The 15,391-nt window shown below is 45.6% G+C and overlaps 2 protein-coding genes across 4 annotated transcripts in view; both read left to right on the forward strand.

Moving 5' to 3' along the window:
- Positions 1 to 8,469, forward strand: part of Bbs7 (Bardet-Biedl syndrome 7) — a 41,744-nt gene extending 33,275 nt beyond the window's left edge. For all 3 annotated transcript variants that reach the window (XM_076864425.2, XM_076864426.2, XM_076864427.2), the window contains 5 exons: positions 1,499 to 1,663; positions 4,224 to 4,333; positions 4,436 to 4,539; positions 4,664 to 4,787; positions 7,230 to 8,469. In XM_076864425.2, the coding sequence (XP_076720540.1) occupies positions 1,499 to 1,663; positions 4,224 to 4,333; positions 4,436 to 4,539; positions 4,664 to 4,787; positions 7,230 to 7,363 (637 nt within the window). In that variant the 3' untranslated portion in view covers positions 7,364 to 8,469. The remainder of the gene's footprint in view (positions 1 to 1,498; positions 1,664 to 4,223; positions 4,334 to 4,435; positions 4,540 to 4,663; positions 4,788 to 7,229) is intronic.
- Positions 8,470 to 10,489: 2,020 nt separating this feature from the next.
- On the forward strand, positions 10,490 to 15,384 carry Ccna2 (cyclin A2). The gene is made up of 7 exons (XM_076864736.2): positions 10,490 to 10,720; positions 11,590 to 11,702; positions 11,888 to 12,111; positions 12,762 to 12,969; positions 13,734 to 13,847; positions 14,198 to 14,331; positions 14,712 to 15,384. The coding sequence occupies exons 1-7, from the start codon at positions 10,705 to 10,707 to the stop codon at positions 14,758 to 14,760; spliced, it is 858 nt and encodes a 285-aa protein (XP_076720851.2). The 5' UTR covers positions 10,490 to 10,704; the 3' UTR covers positions 14,761 to 15,384.
- Positions 15,385 to 15,391: the final 7 nt, after the last annotated feature.

Below are 15,391 nucleotides of genomic sequence, written 5' to 3' on the forward strand. Positions count from 1 at the left end.
TCTGGTAGCTTTTTCTCCATTTAAAAATTAACTTGTGGTTTAATAGTTAGGCATGGGTTTAATATTCCTAATCAATATAAGATTTTTGCTCTTATTTTCAAAGCTGTTTGAATTGAATTTTCTTGTCCGCCCCTTTCCTGCCAACCTGAGATGACTAGGGTAACAGTTCTCTCAAACCCCTACTGTAAGCACATCCCATTTAGCGGCTCTGTGTGAGCAGGGCGCTGCTGCTTAGCCTCACACATTGCATTTCCTCCTCTTGGCTTCAGGGAATACAGGTAGAGACAGCAGAGAGCATGGTGCCCATTGTTTCTGATTTCCAGGGAGAGCACCTTCCTGTGAGTAGATTTTCAGGACAGGAGAACTTGATCTTGAATGACAGAGAAGAGAAAGAGATGGACAGTCACCGAAGGCTTTCTCAGTGCCGTGTAGTCTGTGTGTGCTTATGGCTTGTCACTTACCTTATAGCACCGTGTCTCCACTTGACAGATGAGAGATGGAGGCCTGGAGAAGTCTGTAGCTTCTGATGAAGAGCAAGAGCTGAGATTTGAGGCCAAATTCCAAGTTATTTCTATTGCAGCTTCTAACTTAAAAAGTGATTTAAATAAAATAAGAAGGAAATTTCTTAAGGAAGGCTTGTGGGAAACAAAGAAAATAGATGTTTGGGGACATCTTCCTGCTTGAAGTCGAGGTCAACTCGAGTGGGGGCAGCGGGCTATGCTAGAAGGAAGAGCAAACTGGGACAGAGACTTGGATAACAGTGTGTCCCCATGTGGCTTCAGGAAGAGAATTTCTCTAGATTTCAGATTTTTCATCTGCAAACGAGAGAACTGGTTTGGATGATCTTAAAGATCTGTCTGGCTCTTCCTTTCCTTAGCTCTGCATCCTGTGAAGTTCCTTCTGAACTTTTCCTTCCATATGCTCTGTGTTTTCTCACCCTTTGTGGTTTCCCACTTGGCTTATTTTAAGCTTTGTGATTAATTTTCAGACCCTTGTTACTTTTTTGTGCTGTTGCGTGATAGGAAATGTTCCCACATCCCACTAAGACCAAAAGCGTCGTTCTCTAACTTGCCTGATGGCACACAGCAAGACCCAGGTTTCCCACCCTGCCTATCTTACTTGAAAGCCCAGTTCCTTCCTTCATATTGGGCTGATTCTTTCCCTAGGGAGATTCAGATGTGCGTGTCTTCAGTTTATATAGTAGAAACACTAGATGAACTTTTTAATAGTGAGATTGACCTGGTAGATTTTTTTTTTTTTTTTTTTTTGGTGAAGCTTAGTGTAATGAAAAAGGGCTATTTGCATGTCCTGACTGAATATTGAGACATCTAGTGCAGGTTCAGGTACAGACCTAAAATCCAAATATATGTCTGTGTAATGTGTGATGTTAAGAAGATCCGTATTTTTCAGGGTACTTGTTGGGGTAATGTTGGAGGCCCTGCTGGGCCTGTGCCCGTGAGGCTGTGACATGCCACTCCTGTGTGCATTTGCCTTGCAGACCCATGAACACCCTGACGCTGACAGGCCAGTTCAGCTTCGCGGAGGTCCACTCCTGGGTGGTGTTCTGCCTGCCTGAGGTTCCGGAGAAGCCTCCAGCAGGCGAGTGCGTGACCTTCCACTTCCAGAACACCTTCCTGGACACCCAGCTGGAGAGTGTCTACAGGTGCGTCACATCTGCTGGGGTCATCTGCCATGTCCGGTTTCTATTTTTTAAGGCAGGAGTAATTTACAAGTCACAGGATCAAAAACCTGCGCGTTGAAGTGACTCTATTGGACAGCAAATAGGGTCAGTGAGGTTGGGAGAGTGATCAGGAAAGATGGGTATGCACAGATCAATACCTCCTCTAAATTCCCCGCAGGAACAAGCATCATTTAGAAATAGTTTAAAAGGCTCTTTCGGAGGAGGAGTAGTAATGACGACAGAATGTCCACAGGAAACCTGCAGGGATATTTTTAGATCGCACACAGAGAACTTGGATGAAGAAAGAAGGTGTGCTGTGGTCACCCACAGGAGGATGTGGCCAAACAGTCCTTCCCATCCCAGTTGCAGCTGGATTTCATTCCATGGGAACAGAAATGGCCTTGGCTTCGGGCCTCCAGCTGTGGCCTGCTAGGGGGCTGCCCTCTGGCTCCTCTGCTGCAGCTGTGCCCTGTCCCTTCCGGGGCTTCTCCCCACCCTTCTCTACACTGGGGGGCGCGGGCTGGACTCCGGCCTCCCCTCCTGCCTCTGAATGTGCCTGTTTCTTGGGCGAAGCCAGCCTGTCTGCCCTTTGATCCCAGAGTCTTCACGCACCCACTCTTCCACTCGTTTTTGTGGGTCTCGCTTCGTGGGCTGGGGGCCAGGGCGCTCTCTTCCCTGCCCTAAAGGACGGGGTCCCCGCCACTGCCTGGCCCTTCACCTGGGAGCCGGCCTTTCTAGTCTGCCCTGTGGAGGTGGCGCTCCAGGGAGCAGTCAGCCACCTGGCCTCGCCGCTCACCCCATGCATGTGGCAGGATCCTGATGAGCGGGCTGCCTTGGCTCTTTACCCTTCTCTGACATTCGTTCTCAACAGTCCGACCCCCTCTACCCTCGAGGTTCAGTCCAACAGCTACTTTTCTGAGGACTTCCTGGATTATTTTCTGTTTCCATAGCATTTTTTTTTCTTTGTGATACTGGGAATTGGACCCCAGGCCTAGTGCATGCTGGACAGGGTCTCCCCCGCCCCAGTATTTTATTCTTACCTGTCTTTGAGATGTTGTTGTTTAACTGAAGTGTATTTTTTGTGTAAGCTTGTCTAAGTTATCCTCGATATCCTCATGGGTATTTTTAATTATCTCTGTTAATAGCCTCCCAGCACCTAACATGTGGCTTTGGATACAGTAGGTGCTTAATAAATGTTTTTCAAGTTCCTGAATAAAATGCCTGTATTTGGAGGTAGTGTAGAAGATTTGGAGGCAGGCATAATGAGGTTCAGCTCCTATATTTATCTGCTGTATTAACCCTCTGAGCTTCAGTTTTCTCTTCTGGGAATGGAAATAGTAGCACTTACCTTATAGAACTGCATGACAGTTAAGAGGATAAAGCACGTAATCTGCTCCTCGGTGCCTGGCACTGGGGGTTTACATTCATCACCTGTTGGGCTGGGAGACAGGTGGGAGTGCCTGTGATTTCTATAGCACAGCTCGGATCAGAATGTAAAGGTGTATTGTTCATCTTTCTGGAAAAAAAAACTTGCATTTGCCTACAAGTAGTCTGTACGGATGATCTATGTGAACGAAGGCCAGAGGAAGAGACCTCATGAAATATGTGAAAGGTAGCATGTATTCATCAGGAAGCTCTGGTCATCACAGTGAGGGACCAAATGCAAAAGTCTCCAGTAACTGTCTTGGGCACAGCTTGACCTGTGGCTTAGGTGATGCCATCAAGATGTGACCCTTGTGCATCCTTCAGTCTGCTTGGCCACTGCCTCCCACCAGTGCCAGTGACCACACTCCCGGGCTGGAGTGTCGTTGTTCAGTCTTGAACCCTTTGGTGGGGCGTGGGCCATGTTGCCAGGTGCTTCCTCCTAGCACCTCAGAAGCAGATGGAGGCAGAGCCACTGAAATTGTGTGGAGGGGGCAAGAGACAGCACGAGTTTCTCAGAGGAAACTGAGGGTCCCGTGGCGAGCAGGGCAGTGGATGCCGGGCATGGGTAAACAGCAGAGTGACTCTTGCAGGTTGATGTCAGATTTCTTTTAAGGATGAAGCATATAGTCATGTTGTCATTTGTGTGATTACATCAAAGAAAACAGTTGCCTGTGTATGTAAGTAGGCGATTGTAGGTGCATTTTATATATGAGGCAGCTGTTGGAAGTGTTGATGACACAGAAGAAAAGTAGTTTTAAATGAAGTGCTTAGATACATTATATTGTATGTCCAGCTGATGATGGTGGCCTTGTCAAGCATGCTTAGCTTTATGGGTGTGTTCAGAGCTGACTCAACAGAGAGAACATGATTCCATGTGTAGGTACGCTTTATATTAACATTGTCAAGATACCTAAAATCAGATGGAATGTAAACAGTTAACTACTAGTCACGGGATGTGTGTGGATATGTATTGACGAAGCTATTCCTGTGTGCAGCTTTCTTCTTTCTTTTTTTGTGGTACTGGTGATTGCACATACTAAGGCAGCACCCCACCCCTGAGCTACGTCCCCAGCCCTCTTCTACAGCTTGTCTTTTTAAAAATGTATTAATTTTATAGAAAAGGAGAAGGAGTTTTTAAATCTGACAACATTTCTACAATATCCATCCTAAAAGATGTGCTTTCTAAAGAAGCTACAAAAAGGAAAATTAACCTCAACATATCATACGGTAAAAAAAAAAAAAATCTTTCTGATTTTGTGTAGTTGTCTTACAATGATAATGTTTCTGATGAAAATGACTTATCTGGTTGTGCCTGGCAACTTCTTGCAGAGATAAATGAAGTATCCGTCAGACACACTTTGATGCTGATCCACCCGAAGCTGGAATACCAGCTCCTCCTGGCCAAGAAGGTGCAGCTGATCGATGCTCTGAAGGTACGTGTGTGTGGTAGGCTCATGCCACTGTTTTAAAAGTGGGATTTCTGGAGTCAGAAACACTTCAGGGTCCTGTTGGCTGAATTTGAACACCAAGGTGCTTCTGTTTTTGATTTTAAATAAGGAATTGCAAGTTCATGAAGGAAACACAAACTTCCTGATACCAGAGTACCGCTGTATCCTAGAGGAGGCTGACCACCTACAGGAAGAATACAAGAAGCAGCCTGCACACCTTGAAAGGCTCTACGGTTAGTGCCCTCTTCTAGAATACCTGGTGGGGTACAGTTAGTGCCTCTTCTAGAATACCTGGCACTAACTCTTCCAGAATACCTGGCTGTGTACAGTTAGTGCCCTTTTCTAGAATACCTGGCCAGTACGGTTAGTGCCCTCTTCTAGAATACCTGGCCAATACCTGGCCATGTACAGTTAGTGCCCTCTTCTAGAATACCTGGCACTAACTCTTCTAGAATACCTGGCCGGTACGGTTAGTGCCCTCTTCTAGAATACCTGGCCAATACCTGGCCGGTACAGTTAGTGCCCTCTTCTAGAATACCTGGCACTAACTCTTCTAGAATACCTGGCCGTGTACAGTTAGTGCCCTCTTACAGAATACCTGGCCGGTACAGTTAGTGTTCTCTTCTAGAATACCTGGCCAATACCTGGCCGGTACGGTTAGTGCCCTCTTCTAGAATACCTGGCCAATACCTGGCCGGTACGGTTAGTGCCCTCTTCTAGAATACCTGGCCGGTACAGTTAGTGCCCTCTTCTAGAATACCTGGCCGGTACAGTTAGTGTTCTCTTCTAGAATACCTGGCCAATACCTGGCTGGTACAGTTAGTGCCCTCTTCTAGAATACCTGGCCAATACTTGGCCGGTACGGTTAGTGCCTTCTTCTAGAATACCTGGCCAGTAGGGTTAGTGCCCTCTTCTAGAATACCTGGCCGGGTTTCTTTGCCACTGGCCGTTTGTCAGGCGGGAGGAACAGGCGAAAGATGATAGCGGCCCTATGCCAGTGACAGCAGCCATTGCACAGAACACTTCTGTATCTTGTCAGCTAGTTTTAAATCGTATTTTTACTTGAAAAATCCAAGTAAAAATTCTTAAGTGAAATTATACTGTGATGAAGGACCATGGTGTAAAATGAACCTAACTCATGGAGCACAGCATGATAGATTCTTCTCACAAATACTGCCAGGTTTTACTGCTACTCTAAAATATTTTTAAATGCAGCTTTTATTATTTTTAGGCAAAATTGAGTAAGGGACATTTATATCTGTGTCAGTTTACAGTTTAAGCTTATTTTACTTTGGTGGTGAGAAGCTGGTTGTTTCACAGATCTAATGAAAGAAGGAAGAGCAGGTGGAGGAGAGGGGCAGGGAGGGAGGAGAGGGACGGGGAGGGAGGGAGGGTGCGATCCCTGAGCCCAGTAGGCTGCGCCATGGGGTGGGCCTTTACCCAGCGCTCTGCCGCTTTTCTTACTTTAACTGAAATGAGACTGAAGGGTTTGTTGTCTCATTCCCAGTTAGTAGCAAAGCCTACAGTGGAACCTCTTCACCCCAAATGCATGCTTCTACGCTGTGCTGAGTCTCCGCAATCACTGTAGAGCCAGCTGATTCCAGCCCATGTTGATCCCGAAGCCTGCCTTGCCTGAATTGATGATGTGCCAGAGACTTTCTCTCAGTTATATATACACGTGTATACACAAGTATATATATGTGTGTATATACGAGAAAAAAATTTTTTGAGACAGGGTCTTACTAAGTTATTGAGGCTGCCCTCAAACTTGGGATCCTCCTGCCTCAGCCTCCTTAATCACTGGGAATACAGGTGTGCACCAGCACACCTACTTAATATAAAATATTTTAATGTTTCATACACGGTAGGCAAAGGATCTCTTTTATCCTTAAAATAACGTATGGAATTAGTACAGATCTACCATCTCTTATCAGTGACTTCAAAATCTAGAAATTAAAAACAAAATCTTTTGCATAAATTGTTTGACAATAAATCTCACTTAATCTGAATAAGTTAATGACAAAACCTGATTTAAATGGACATGAAGTTATTTCTGATCTTACTGTTCTTAGTGTAAATATTCATCCATGTATTATGTGGCAGAAGTAGTATCATATTATGAGTTGTTGCCACTAAGGCCCCTTGGGTTAATACCATATATCCCATTAAGGATATTCCTTAAGTGTGAAAAATTCTGAAATATATCAGGGTTTTGGATAAAGGATTGGTAGCATGAATTATTCCTATTTTATATCTTTAAAAATTAAAAGGTGAGATAATTTTTCCAGATCTTTGAACCCAAGACTCTTGGCCTGGAGGTCAGCATATAGGTATAGTATTTTAATTCAGATAAGGCTGCTAAGAATAGAATCTGCTGGGTGGGAAAAATAATCACTTCTGATGTTATCTATGCCAATAGCATTTCAAAGATGGTCAGCAATTGAGTGAACTGAATTAATAGCTCAAAACCAATTAAGAAGGTTATTAGCTTACTATGTATACCTGGACACTTGCTATAAAATCACCACAAAATAATGTTTAAAGCATCAACCCTTTTAGGTTTATGTATGTTAAATGATGGAATTTCAGAAACGATTATCAGGCAATTACTCACTTTCATTAAATACGTTGTTCTTGAAAGAATGAATCAATATTAAAACATTTTTTTTTAACAGGTATGATCACCGATCTTTTCATAGATAAGTTTAAGTTCAAAGGCACCAATGTGAAAACCAAAGTACCTCTCCTGTTGCAGATTCTGGACAGTTATGATCAAAATGCATTGATTGCTTTCTTTGATGCTGCATGAAAGATAAACAGGGCAAAGTCCCAAAGAAGTGGTCTTTTAAACAAAATGTTAAAGCCAAATTACAAGCCAGCTTATAATAACTAAATATATTTGAGATACATTGACTTTAAGCTTCTGTTTCTTTTGAAAAATGGAACTGTTTAAAAATAAAGTCTTGTTTTTAAAACACAAGTAGAATGATTATGAGGGATATTAATGAATTTGGGGCAAGTAGATGTTTTAATTTTTAAATTAAGAAATTTGTATTTGGAAGCAGGTATGGTGGTGCACAACTCTAATCCCAGCTACTCAGGAGGTTGAGGCAGGAGGTTCAAAAGTTTGAGGCCAACCTCAGCAACCTGGCAAGACCTTTTTTTAAAAAAGGGTTGGGGATGTAGCCCAGTGGTAGAAAGACCTTGGGTTCAAACCCCAGTACCACCAAATTAAAGAAATAAATAAAGTAGATCTGTAAACTACTTTACAGATTTCAAAATGTTTTTTTATTTTTGTATCTTACCTGGTTTGATCTTCGCAATTCTTTTATATATTTGCAAACCTCTCAATGAAGTTACATGGTTAAGCTGGTTCTGCACCTGGTTTGTGTCCTGATCCTGTGTGTCATCAACCAGTGGAAATAACCTACCAGTGATTTTTTTTTTCTGGGAGTTGGAATTGATTTGCTGCTGATTTCTTTGTTGCTTGGGGACATTTTGTGACCCTGCTGCAGTTGGAGAAATGCTTCACTTGGCTCACTGCTGTCAGTGCAGACCAGGGAAGTAAGTGGGGCTCAGGGTGGAGGGATCATAACTGGCTGCGCTCTCCCCAGTCCAACTCTCCAAGTGTGCACCTGAAGAGTGACGATTTCTACAGTTTTCTTGCACTCAAATCCACTAACTTCATTATATATGAAGGAAAATAGCATTTTCAAGCTACATAGTTTGGTTCATTAATTCTTATTCATTTGGGGAGAATACTGTATTTAAAGGTTTTAAAATGGCATAAAGATACCGGAAAATAAGCTATTTTATATTTTCAAGAACGGTAGACTCATGAAATTTCCATAAAACAGTGATTCTTAATTATATGTCATATTATGTGCCAGTCTTGAATATTAAATGTAAAATTTGTTAAAGGCACTTGTAGTTGAGTTTTATTCTAATAAGGTCATACTGTCTTTATTGTGGGGGTGAGGGGATGGCATTGGGGGTTTAGTGAATCCAGGGCCTTGCACATGGTCTGTACAACTGAGCCACATCCCCAGTTCCTGTTTTTAGCATATTCGAACAGCCTTGATTCCTAAATGAAATCTATAATCATATCCGGGCCACCAAGATACCACTGTCTGCTTTGTGTTGGCTGCCACCGCTTAGGGAAAAAGATAAAAATTAGTGATTATTTAAATTTCTTGTAATACACAACTGTCACATATTATCAAAAGTAGTGCAATCTTAAATTGATTGCATTTTCATTCCGAAAAAAGCAAGAGCCGGGGCTGAAGACGTAGCCCAGGGGGCGTGTGCTTGGTGTGCGGCGGCTCCGTGTTCAGGCCCACCAGCCCCACAAGACTCGGCCTCGGGGAGGCTCTGCCTTTCCAACCCTCCCGTGCAGACGTCCTTCCGCCCAGTTAACAACTGGCGGGCGGAGCCAGAGATGCGGAATCACCTGGCCTTGGGGACCGGAGTGCCGAGGCTGCAGACGGGCAGCACCCTGCAGTTGCTAATCCCTAGAAGTTTAGGGAGGCGGGGGGGCTGGGAGCCTAGGGAAGCTTGCCCCAGGCCCCGCCCCAGGCCCGGCGTGGCCCCACCCGGCGCCCGTCCTCCCTGCGCGGCCCCGCCCCCGCCTCTACCCCGTCCTCCCTGCGCGGCCCCGCCCCCGCCTCTACCCAGTGGCCCCTGCGCAGCACCGCCCCCACCTCTACCCCGTCGTCCCTGCGCGGCCCCGCCCCCACCTCTACCCCGTCGTCCCTGCGCAGCTCCGCCCCTGCCTGCGTGTCCCAGTCCCGCGCCCGGAGGCCCCCGCGCTCGTTGCGCCCGTCGCTCTGGCTGACGTCACGGCCGGAGCGCTCATTGGTCCATTTCAATAGTCGCGGGATACTTGAACTGCAGGAACAGCCGCCGTACGGCGGGCTGCCGGCTGGCTGCATCTCGGGCGACCGCGCCTCCGCGCCGGGCCGCGCCGCGTCTGCTCCACCCTTGGCGATCCGCTGCGTCCTGCGCGGGTCCAAGCCGGTGAGCCGCGGCGGCCAGGCTGGCTGGGCCGCGGCGGACGGCCAGGGCTGGAGCGTCCCCGGCGGGCGGGCAAGCGCACGCTGCTTGGCGCGCGGGCTGACCGCCTCGCGCCCCCGGGATCCGCGATGTTGGGCAGCTCCGCGCCGCGGCCTGCGGCCCGCGAGACGGGCCCGGCACTGCCGGCGCTGCAGCAGACAGGGTTCCAGGAGGACCAGGAGAACATCAACCCGGAGAAGGCGCCCGCCCCGCAGCCGCGGCCCCAGGCCGCGCTGGCTGTGCTGAAGGCCGCGAACCCGCGGTGTCCCGCGCCGCAGAAGCCCAAGACGCGCCGGGTAAAGGTGCAGGGGTCTGCAGGAGGGCGGCTGGGCGGGACTTGGGAGCGCCTCTCGGCTCTTCAGGGGGCTGGGGTCCAGAGTCCACTCGGTCCCAGGTTTTCTGGTACGTGGGATGCCGCTGGAGTAGCGTCTCCCATTATTCTTAGCATGCTCCCTAGTGGAAGCATCTTTCTGGAGATAATGGGGTCAGATCAAGCCCTACAGCGTGAATTGGCCTTCGCCCAGCTTCCAGCCTTCCTCTCCACTTTCAAACCCCAGGCACTGCCAGGACCGGATCCCCCACCCCCACCCGTCTGCTCTAGACGTTACCTCCGTTTCGGGAAGGGGTCTGAAAAACATTTTGCTTTTGGTAAATTCCGCCATTTTAGCCTGATTTGCTCTGTTGCTCCACCCTGGGGTGAAAGTGGTGAATAAGTACTTTTTCCCTCTTTTCCTAAACTTATGCTTTAGCCTGACACCCCATCCTTGAAGCCCTGGTTATTTTAACTCCACGTAGTTCTGATTAGTTACAAGGGGAAAAAGGTAAAACTCCATTGAATAAGCTCAAAGCCTGTTATTACTTTCCCTTTAGGTCGCACCTCTAAAGGATCTTCCCGTGAATGATGAGCATGTCACTGCTGTTCCTCCTTGGAAAGCAAACAGTAAACAGCCTGCATTCACCATTCATGTGGATGAAGCAGAGGAGGAGACTCAAAAGAGGCCATCTGAAAAAAGAACCGAGTGTGAGAATGTCCTGGCTTTTAGTACAGCTGCTACTTTACCTGGACCAAGAAAACCTCTGGTGCCTCTGGATTATCCAATGGATGGTAGTTTTGGTAAGTTTTAAGACACTCGTATCTATTTGTTATGATACACTGTATGGAAGCTTTGTATAACAGGCTTAGAGAAGATGTGATCTTCCTCTACTGTCACCCTGATACTTGACCTAGTGACTACAAGACCCAGATCCTCATGCCCTTTTGTGAACTCTACCAACTTAATTTGCATACTGATTAAATAGACCTTGAATTCTTATTTGAATCTGATCCCATTTGTTTCAAAGAATGGATTCCAGTTATATTTATAGCTTCACTTTTCAGATACCATTTCAGAGAGTGCTATTTGAAGACATAAATAGTTACATAACATTTTTTTCTGTAAAACCATTCTGAGTGATCATCTGCAAGTGACACTGTCCTTCTCTAAGTTAGTAGCTGTACCAAGTTAGTAGGGAAAACATGGCTGTTTTCCCTAACCCATAAAAATAGTAGCTGCTGTAGCCAGCCCTGCTTATAGTTTTGTGCTGTTTCTTCACTTTCTGATAAAGTACTGATTCTAGGTGATGGCCTAATTATGCTCTGAAAATGTCTGGCTATGGGGTCTGAATTCTACTTGGACAGTAAGTGCTCTCCTAATAGAATCACATACCATCTGTTCCCAATCTCTCATGGAAGATGAATGATACTTTAATACTCAATCTCCTATTAGTGGCTTATCAACATTTGTCTCATTAATTGGAACCAATTCTAAATCTATGTAAACAGATACTAAAACTAGAGTAAAACATTCCAGGTACTTTGCCATGAGAAGACCTTTTTAGTTGAATGAAATAAATGCCTTGGTGTTATTAGACTCCTTATAGGGGTAGTCATTTTTAGCTACTAAATCAAATGGAAGCAATTCATCTTGTCTTTTGAATTCTCAGAGTCGCCACACACTATGGATATATCAATTGTGTTAGAAGATGAAAAGCCAGTGAGTGTTAATGAAGTGCCCGACTACCACGAGGATATTCACACATACCTTAGGGAAATGGAGGTAAGGGCTGAGCCCACTCTGCACACTAGGTTCACCAAGAGCAGCTGAGTGAAGTGCAGAGAATGGTGTTTGAGCTCTGGGGTCACTGTCTTTCCAGTGCTGCACTTCAGTTCACAGCACGCAGAGCTCTGTTGATGGTGAATGGTCTAACTGCAGTCTTAACACTACTGACCTTTCCTGGACAGGTCAAGTGTAAGCCTAGAGTGGGCTACATGAAGAAGCAGCCAGACATCACTAACAGTATGCGGGCTATCCTTGTGGACTGGCTGGTTGAAGTGGGAGAAGAATATAAACTACAGAATGAGACCCTGCACTTGGCTGTGAACTACATCGACAGGTTCCTCTCGTCCATGTCAGTGCTGAGAGGGAAACTTCAGCTTGTGGGCACAGCTGCCATGCTGCTGGCCTCGTAAGTCCACTGTTCCTTCCTGTCTGAGCCTCTCCTTTCCATGCGGGGAATGAATGTGATCTCAGCTGTGACGTCCTTACATACACAGGCCAGAGTCAGAGTACTTTAGGGATGGCTGTGGTGTGGGAGCTGAGGGGACTGAGGATGAAATTGTTCTAATCTAGAACACTGCTCTTCCTAGAACTGGATTCCAGGGTACCTCCAATGAACACGAAATATCACATTTTATAATGATTAGATTACCAAGCTTGAAAGTGTGGTTCCTTCCATAACAAAGTGCTTTCTGGCATACAAATAGTATCTTCTACTAAGGCATGAAGATGGGATTTAAAAATGGAAACATCAAATATCTGTTTACCTAAGTTTCTAGCTACCTTGTGAGCTCTGGCATTGGTCCTATTCTGGGAAATCTCATGTCTCTCACTCAGTGCTGTGCTGCACTGGGAGGAATATGTCACAAGTTCTCTTGGATTTGGGTCTTTTAGTAGTAGTTGAAGGTCTCTGCTAGAAACAATGGTCAAGTATCAGTGAAAGTGCAGTTGGTAAAAAGTGGGTTTGGGGTCATTCTGTGTATTCTGCAAATGGGATTGCAGAGCTGGGAGGCTTGCTTCTCTTAAAAGGACTTACTATTTAAACTTTTTTCATTGTAGAAAGTTTGAAGAAATATACCCCCCAGAAGTAGCAGAGTTTGTGTACATCACCGATGACACCTATACCAAGAAGCAGGTGCTGAGAATGGAGCACCTAGTCTTGAAAGTCCTTGCTTTTGACCTAGCTGCACCAACAGTAAATCAGTTTCTTACCCAGTACTTTCTACATCAGCAGCCTGCAAACTGTAAGGTTGAAAGTTTAGCAATGGTAAGTTACTTATTATTTTGTTGGAGATTCCTATATAATAATTAGAGGTGAGCGTGAGTTTAATTCTACAAACAAATGTAGAATTTGCTTTGCTCAAGAGATTTAGTATTCTGGGGACAGATTAATGTTGCAGTATGAAAAAAAGCCTACCATAGGTGAAAGACAGTACATGGTTGGCGCTCCCTATCTCTAGGTTCTCCACTCATAAATTCAACCAATCATGGACTGAAAGTTGTCAGGGGAAAATCAAACTGCATCTACACTGAACAAGTACAGACCTTTTCTTTTCATTACTCTCTAAACAATAACTACGTAAAGTTTACGTGAAGAATTACAAGTGACCTAGAGATGGTTTAAAGTATACAGGAGGGTGTCTAAGCATACACAAGTGCTAGACCATCCACATATGTGGGACATGAGCATCCACTGGTTTGGTGTGTTCAAGTGAATGGGTGGGTGCTGGAAGAGGATCAGCATGGACACCGAGGGACAGCTGTGTATTGGGAAAGCACTAGGAGTAGTGGTTTGAGGACAAAGTCTTGGGAAAATGGTAGCCAGGAGCACTGTCTTTAGTTCTTAGAGGGGAATGCAGGATGAAAGTGGAGCGAGACACCATGATAGTGGGTGTGTAAAGATGCGTCTAAGTATTTTTTCCAGGGTTGTCACAGAGGCAGAATCAAAGACAAGAAAAAAATTAGGTCAGAAGGAAAGGGTCTGAGGTTTGAATTCTAGAGCTCTAGGTCATCGAGTGTTTGTCATTACAGTTCTTGGGAGAGTTGAGTTTGATAGATGCCGACCCGTACCTGAAGTACCTGCCATCAGTCGTTGCTGGAGCAGCCTTTCACTTAGCTCTCTACACTGTCACAGGCCAAAGCTGGGTGAGTATGACACTGCAGGCGGTCCCAGGCCCGGGGTGTCCAGGTGCTGTTACTTGGAAAACTATTCCAGTATGTGTACTGTTGAAGACGTCTTTCCTATTGAACATGTTAGGGGAAAGGCTTAGTTGTGAGCTTGGATTTGGAAGGTGTGCTTAGGATTTCAGGCCCCACGGAGGCTGCAGTTTATGGTGCTGGTGGGGAAAATAGTGAGAAGATCAAGGCATAGGAATGGCCTGAGAAAGCAGATGTGGGGGTGGGTGGGTGGTGGTGAAGAGCCAGCCAACCACAGGCTCACTGTGTTCAGTGTCCCGTGTTAACGACGGCACTCTGGTTCCCTGCCCCTCCCGTAGCCTGAATCGCTGGTACAGAAGACCGGATACACCCTAGAAAGCCTCAAGCCCTGTCTCCTGGACCTCCACCAGACCTACCTCAGAGCCCCGCAGCATGCACAGCAGTCCATAAGGGAGAAGTACAAGCATTCGAAGTAAGAGCCGAGCACGTGTTTCCAGACTCTGGCATTTTACTTTATCAAAGGACACATGGGGTTTGCCACAGCTTCTTTACGGAGCTCTTCTCAGGCTGTGGCTATCAGGGTGGACCACTTTCCTAGCATGAGCCAGGTCCTGGGTTCCATCCCCAGAACCGCCAAAACAAAACAGAAACCCTGATCTCTTGGAGCTTGGAGAAGGATGTAAATGATGCTTTGTCTTGCAGCTGGGGGTGAGGGAGAGGAAGGGGGATCTGACAGCAATTCTAAAACAACCTAACCAGACAGATGGGAAGAACATTTCTGAGAGCCCAGCGCACACAACACAGATCTCCCTTGCCAGTGAATATTTACTAACAAGACTTTTTAATTTACAGGTATCATGGAGTTTCTCTCCTCAACCCACCAGAGACACTAAACGTGTAACGTGGAAGGCTGCCTGTTTTCTAAGATGTAAATCCCTCAGAGTACATGGTGTACAGTTTTTATCTTGGGTTGTCATTTCACAATCATTTATGAACACAGAAGTTATGGTCAAGGACAAATTATGGTATCCATTACTTTTTTTAATGGTTTTAATTTGTATATCTTTTGTACATGTATCTATCCTAGATATTTGGCTAATTTTAAGTGGTTTTGTTAAAGTATTAATGATGCCAGCTGTCAGGATAATAATAAATCGACTTGGAAATCTTTGACTTAGTTAATTGGAGGTTTAAATGACTTGTTCCAGATTCTCTTAGAAAAAGACGATTTGTAGTTTGTTGTGCAGTGGGGAGTGAGGAGCCTTCCTCTTAAAAGTCATTTTAGGAAAACACCCTGAAAAATCCTGACATTCATTTCCTCAGCAATTGGACTAGTGTGCTGACGGTCACCAACTAAGCTTGGACTAAACAGCCTGCTTGCACAGGGAGTCCCTCAGACTCAGCTCTGTGTAAACTCCCTGCAGAAGCCTCTGAAAGTGGTATTTTGATTCCTCATCAAATTCTAGACTTTACCCAGGCCACAGAAGAGGTTGAAAATGGTTTGGGAAGCTTTTTGCGCATCACTTTAGAGG

Source organism: Callospermophilus lateralis, chromosome 8 (assembly GCF_048772815.1).
Source record: "Callospermophilus lateralis isolate mCalLat2 chromosome 8, mCalLat2.hap1, whole genome shotgun sequence".
Taxonomy (NCBI): Eukaryota; Metazoa; Chordata; class Mammalia; order Rodentia; family Sciuridae; genus Callospermophilus; species Callospermophilus lateralis.

Coding starts and splice junctions, on each gene's coding strand:
- Ccna2 (XM_076864736.2), top strand. Junction 12,970..13,733: donor AGGTTGAAAGTTTAGCAATG/GTAAGTTACTTA, acceptor TTGTCATTACAG/TTCTTGGGAGAGTTGAGTTT. Junction 14,332..14,711: donor GAGAAGTACAAGCATTCGAA/GTAAGAGCCGAG, acceptor TTTAATTTACAG/GTATCATGGAGTTTCTCTCC.